This window comes from Malurus melanocephalus, unplaced genomic scaffold, assembly GCF_030028575.1.
Source record: "Malurus melanocephalus ecotype Western Australia unplaced genomic scaffold, MMel_1.1 scaffold_633, whole genome shotgun sequence".
Lineage (NCBI taxonomy): Eukaryota > Metazoa > Chordata > Aves > Passeriformes > Maluridae > Malurus > Malurus melanocephalus.
Genome location: NW_026623865.1, coordinates 328,306 through 334,802, shown reverse-complemented (window position 1 = coordinate 334,802; position 6,497 = coordinate 328,306). Strand labels below are relative to the sequence as shown.

Genomic DNA, 6,497 nt, shown 5'->3' with positions numbered 1-6,497 from the left:
CAGGATGGTAATTTGCATTAACACAGCAAAGGAGAAAATTCTCTGGGCTCTTGAACTCACTTCTGGAAGGCAATTGCAGGTTTTTGTGTGTTTGSGGGTGCCACTGTCCCAGAGGACAAACACTTCTGCTGCCACACTTGTAAGAACTCCTGTAATTAACACCCCAAAACAGGTTATACTTCTCACTAAATATACAGGACTGAAGCAAACACCAATTCTACCCAATAAATTCAATTTTAAATGTGATTTTGCCTCAAYATGGAAGTTTCTACTTTTGTAACTCAACATTGAAACTGAAAGATCAAGAAAACCAAACACCTTTTTCAAAATTTAAGGAAAAATTTAATCAATATGCCTTAAATTATTTTACAGTAACTACAATACTGACAAGCATAACGTTTTCCAAATGGTGTTTTCCTTGGAAGTACTGCGAGAGAGATTCCTCTTCATCCAGCAGAATGTGCACCATGAGGGAAAGAACCTCTGTCGAAGTCCTTCAGAAACCCCAGTTAACATAAAGCTACAGACACCCAATGTGGTCATGTTTCAAGTGTGACAAAATTACAGGTCCCTTTCACTTTTAAGCGTCTGTTTGCTACTTCATAATTTAAGTATCTTAAATCCTGAAATACTCTCACAGCAAATGAACARATAATTGAGACTGAAGAGCTCAGGAGGATATTGGTTAAGATACAGGAAATACTCTAATTTTGTTCATTTTTGTGCATTTTTGGTGAGAGGGGTCAGGAAACAGATTCCTCATTYCTGCAGATTTATCCAGAGTCCCCCAAATCCACGGCAGCTCTTTTAACTGTTTATAAAAACAGTTTTATCCTTTAACTGTGGATAAAAATCTAYGAATTTAAAACTGCAACCTTTTGCCCTCCCCTACAAAACCAAACAAAATGAACAAAAATCACAACCTCAAATAAACAACCAAAAGTTACTTTTTTTCTAAAGATCTAGGAATGGGAAAGAAATCACAGGAACTTGATAAGCATGAACACGTATTAAAGCTCTGGACTCCCCAGGTCATTGAAAACAGTATTCAAAGTCCTAAAAAAGTGAACACGAGACATTTTCCATTGTTCCAGGTGATTCAAACAGGTCTAAGTTTCATGATAGCAACACGAGACAGTTGTTTGCAGCTGTTTCTGGTCCAAGTCCATGTTCCAAGCTGGGATTTTCCTTTTGGCCCCCTGGAGTCCCCCAGAGTCTGTTCAGAACACAGAGATGAGGGCGAAGACTCCGTACAGCAAYGCGCAGGGATAGGCTACGAGCAGCTGCTGGCCCTCCATGGCTAAGGCAGAGATAAAGATCTTGGAAGCAGAAAAACTGCACCAGCCAATAATTCCAGCCGTGAGAATAATCCCCATCATCCCCCTGCAAAGGCAGAAAGAAGAGAATTCCTGTGAGCYGTGTGTGTACCGTGTGTAGAGTCACAGCTGGACTCATCCAACACCTTGTGCGGGTTCTGGGATGAATTCCAGCATTTGGCAATAAATGAAATATTCCCAGCAAAAGCACTRGGAAAGCACTRGCACGGGCTGCCCAGAGAAGCTGTGGCTGCCCCASCCCTGGCAGTGYCTGAGGCCAGGCTGGACAGTGYTTGGAGCARCCTGGGATAGGGGAAGGTGTCCCATGGCARGGGTGGGAKTGGATGWGCTTTTCCAACACAAACCAGTCTGGGATTCTAAAATTTTAGAACAATTTTTGTCGATTATGACAGTAGAAAGCCCCCTCAAAATTAATTCTGTGCATATGAAATGTCAAAGCAGTGAGTAAAAGAACTGTGCCAAGCTGTTTCTTTTCAGCTCCTAATCTCACAGAGCCAAAAGGAACCATTCTCATTTTCTTGGATTTGTAAAATTCTAATTTGCATCTTCAGTAATAATTACTTTTAGACTTTATAGGTACTGAGACCTGCCAGATCCAGAGCTGGCTGAAAACAAACCTGAGATTGCTCCAGGAGTCTACGTATTCAAAATGTGTTAATTGACTTAGAGGTAAAGCCAATGCTCACCCCCCCTTCCCCCAGTAAATACCTGAAACCATTGAAAATTAATTCTTGCACTAAAGATCCTTGTCATATTCAAATTACACACAGCTTCAGCACTGGAGGTGCAAATTCCCTGCCCAGGTGAGGAGGATCCCCTCACACATGCCATGAGCACTCACTGCAGCGAGAAGACGATGGCGAAGGAGGAGAGCAGGATCATGGGCAGCAGGCAGTAGCCCAGCACGCTGGCCACGCAGCCAAAGGACACCCCGGTCATGCTCATCAGGTTCAGGAGGCAGAACATGCCCAGGCAGCCGATTGCACTGATCCCGTACACGTAACCAAACTGGATTTTGCCAGCCTGCAGGTGAGCACAGGGATGGGGTCAGCATGGGAGCAGCACAGGGAGCACCCCCAGACAGATGGGAGCACCTCAAACAGCCTGGGAGCATCCCCAGCCAGCCTGGAACACCCCACTCAGCACAGGGAGCACCCCCAGACAGTACAGGGAGCACCCCCAAACAGCCTGGAGCACCCCCAAACAGCCTGGAGCACCCCCAGACAGATGGGAGCACCCCTGACAGCACAGGGAGCACCCCTAGACAGCCTGGGAGCACCCCACTCTGCCTGGGTGCACCCTTACCCACCACAGGGAGCACCCCACTCACCCTGGTAGCCCCCACACCCACCCTGGGACACTGCAGGGTGCTCACAGACATTGTCCCCCAGCCCCAGCTCCCTCACTCATCCCACAGGGAACACTTCCCCCACTGGAGCCCCAGGGGACCTCACACTGCAGGGGCCTGGAATTTCTCCTGTTTCTATGAATCTTAATGATCTCATTGATCTCACTGATATTCTCTGATCTCAGCCTGTGAACTGTATGGGGTTTAATCAAAAACCTCTAATGCTGATTGATTACTTGAAATAATCATCTTTATAGAACTGGTGTGTAAAGATAACAAAACTGTAATTCAGGAACTTCTGCACAAACCCAGAGCTGAAGCCCTTTAATTTGTGGCAGACTGCGTGAAGTTCTGGCACAAAGCAAATTATAAAATAATCCCAGGAACAGCTGAAGCTGAGCTGCCAAGCACTGGGTGTGAACTTGGGGGTGAACAGCTTCCAGGGTGTCCCCTCTCCAAGAATCTCCAAACTGAATGTACTCAGAGCCAGCTCTCCCCTTCCCCAAGCACCAAGGAAAACAATTGTGCCTGACCTTTGGGCCAGGCTCAGCCCACTTCCTTTCACTACAGTCCATGTATTTTTTTTTTAAAAGCACACAAGAGAAATACACTCTTAGGGAAAGAAAATTCACATATATCTATTAGAAACATGTTCATTAATTTGACTGGCCTAGTTTCCATAAATAAAAGTTACTTATTAAAGCAGGCTTGAAGTCCCCTTGGTGCCAAAGTGTGTTTTAACTGTCACAGACACGTGAAATTTTAGGCAGAAATTAAAAGCAGTGCCTGAAGCGTCTAAAGCTAAAACAGATTAAAAACCTTGAAGCTTTCAATGCCAAGGAACACTGTTTGCTGTCAGYTCATCATTGATACTCATGAGTCATTAAAGCCCAATCTTATTCCAATTAAGCTCAACGAGAAAAAATCAGAGCAGGCTTCAGCAGTGCTTGACCCATTAAGGAATACAAACAATGTGAAAGCAGATCTGCTCCAGAGGGAGCTGGCACTGGAATTCACACCTGATCAATGTGAGGAGCCCCAGTGCTCCTTCCATTCACACACAAATATTTGTCCTGTGCAGGGTGAGCAGTTGGACTCTGATGCTCCTTGGGGGTCCCTTCCAGCTCAGGACACACTATAGAAAGGATGTTCTTTCTTGGCCTCCATGCCAAGCTGGCCCTTGCAATAACCCTGCAGGCAATGCAGCCCCTCTCCCAGCGTTTCCCAGCAGGTCCCTGCCCAGCAGTGCCTGTGCAGGGTCTCACCAGCAGCAGGGTGGCTCCAAAGGCCAGGCAGAACACCATGGGCCCAGCCAGGTCCGTCTCGTTCATGATGCTGCCATCRGCCACCTTCAGGGGGTGCAGCACCGTTAGTGTTTTCTGCCAGATGTGGTCGAAATTGATCCCCAATTCTGCAAGGGAACAGAACATGCATTTCATTTCCTCCCTTCCTGGCTGCTCCACTCGCTTCACTCTTTGTCTTCTCCACTTTTGTGTCTACTCCAGGTCCATGACAGACACCAGAGAATTGAGCCATCCCCTCTTTCCTCCTGCTGCCTCCACACATTCCAGGGCTCGAGTGCTGGGAATGCCCAGATAAGACCCCAAGCAAAGATCTCTGTGTTCAGAGGTCCCTTCAGCCCAGTTCCTTGATCCTGTTTTATTTATGTAAATAAAATACTAGTTTGAACAACTGAAAAAGCCCAGAGGGTGGAAGGTATCAAACCAGGTGACAGGTGTGACAGATGCCTGTTTCCACCCAGTACCAGTGAAGTGTTTAGAACTGAAAAAACCCAGAAATAAGAAGGAAGCTGACCCCAGCAAGCCAGACTGTAGCTGCATATCCAGCCTGGCTGCACAGGCTGTATTCCACACAGGCATTTCTGCAGTGTTTAGCATTCCTTGTTAGCAATGAAACGTTCCTGTTCTAACCAAGAATCAGCTCAAAGGACTTGCAGCCATTTATTTTACCTAGTGGGCAGTTTTTATTTGCAACRAGAGGAATATTAAGTGTTTTGTCACCAAGTCAGATCTCCCAGTTAATTGATTTCATCTGCCACAGAGCAGCTGGTGTGAAGCAATAAAGCACASATTTCCAACTGCAGAAGTTCACACAAGAACAGGAATTCCACATGCCCAAAATACAGGTTCAAAAAAAACTCAATGAGAATTTCAAATGCACTGAGCACTCCCAGCAGCAGGGAATCCACACACTGCTACCAACTTATCCCCAAAGTAGGAAGAGTTTTGGATTTAGGCCATAGCAGAGTTATACCTTCTAATAGCGGAGGCTCATCCTCAAAATTGCTTCCATAAAAAGACTGTGCTGAGGCTGGAGTGTAGCTCTGTGTTGGCTGGTAGATCTGCCCCGTGTAGGGCTGCTGCTGCTGCATCATGTCAGGAGGGACAAAGCCGCCCTGCTGTGGGTACTCGTAGCCTCCATAGTGCCTGCAAAGCACAACCCCACGTTAGGGCACACCCCAAACTGCTGCTCAAACACCTCCTGTAAGGCAAAGCTCCTTCCAGTCAATGCATAACAGCAAAGCCTTCCTTCTGTCTCTAAAGTCCCTTTACACAGTCCATACTCGGGTCCTCTACATAAAAACCCAATCAAAGCCACCCTCTGCCCTAAACAAACTCTTCAGGYAYTCTTGCCACTAATCCTTCCCAAGTYTAACCACAGAGWTTYCCATAAACAKCTCCAAAATCTTTAACTATGGAAATACAAAGAAGGAAAATGCAGAACTCCTCGTGTTAGCTGAGCTCAGCCTCAGCACAGCCCCCAGATCCTGTAAGGTCACAAATGGCACTGACCTGCTCCATCCATCCCAGGGACCACACAGAAGGACCAGAACCCTCAGCCTGAGGCTGGATGCTCACACAGAGCTGCCAGGGTCCCCAGGAACACCCAGCACATCTCCCTGCTGCAGCCTGGGAGTCACCAGGACATTGCAGGCTCAGTGAGGTGACCCTCATTTCCAGTCCCCAAGCGAGTGACTGCAGATGGAGCTGCAGAAGAACAGTATTTCCTCTCCCAAGGACATGCAGATCACTCATATAATTCAGATTTTTCACGTAATTTGTCCTTCAATCCTCTAATACTTGCTCTAAATCTACCAGGCAGAGGATTCAACACAAAATTCCTTCGTATCTCCATTTACAGACAGTGTGTTAAGCTGTCCATCAAACAGCAACAGGGATTCATTTCCAGAAACCAGCAGCTGCTCAAGTGCCAAACCTTTCCTGGATACACAGACTGTCCCAGAAGGAAGCCTATAAGAGAGCTGGAGAGGAACTTTGGACAAGGGATGGAGGGACAGGACAAGGGGAATGGGGTCACACTGCCAGAGGACAGGGATAGATGGGATATTGGGCAGGAATTGTTCCCTGTGAGGGTGGCAGGCCCTGGCACAGGGTGCCCAGAGCAGCTGTGGCTGCCCCTGGATCCCTGGCAGTGCCCAAGGCCAGGCTGGACAGGGTTTGGAGAACCCTGGGACAGTGGAACGTGTCCCTGCCCTGGCAGGGGTGGAACGCGCTCAGATTTGGGGTCCCCCCAAGCGCAGCCCCCGGGATGCCGTGGGGCCCTGCAGGGCACACGAGTTACTTGCTGTACTGCCGCCCGCTGTAGCCGTAGGGCTGCGCCTGGTCCTCGATGCTGTAACTGGTCTGGAAGAACTCGGTGTTGAAGCCGTCGAACCCGGACATCGCCTCCTCTGCAAGAGAACAGCGAGGCGGCTCCCGAACCGGCCCCGCGCGGCTCTGCCCGCTGCCCCCTCCCGCCGCTCGGCCCCGCAACCTCCGGCGGGCCATGCT

The 6,497-nt window shown here is 48.2% G+C and overlaps 1 protein-coding gene across 1 annotated transcript in view; it reads right to left on the bottom strand.

Annotated features, from left to right (window-relative positions):
* Positions 1 to 319: 319 nt before the first annotated feature.
* The window catches only part of YIPF5 (Yip1 domain family member 5), a 12,367-nt gene continuing 6,189 nt past the window's right edge, over positions 320 to 6,497 (bottom strand). Inside the window, exons 2-6 of the mRNA XM_057383447.1 lie at positions 6,289 to 6,401; positions 4,960 to 5,132; positions 3,951 to 4,096; positions 2,179 to 2,360; positions 320 to 1,383 (exon numbers count right to left, since the gene is read on the bottom strand). Of these exons, the coding sequence (XP_057239430.1) occupies positions 1,221 to 1,383; positions 2,179 to 2,360; positions 3,951 to 4,096; positions 4,960 to 5,132; positions 6,289 to 6,389 (765 nt within the window). The 5' untranslated portion in view covers positions 6,390 to 6,401 and the 3' untranslated portion in view covers positions 320 to 1,220. The remainder of the gene's footprint in view (positions 1,384 to 2,178; positions 2,361 to 3,950; positions 4,097 to 4,959; positions 5,133 to 6,288; positions 6,402 to 6,497) is intronic.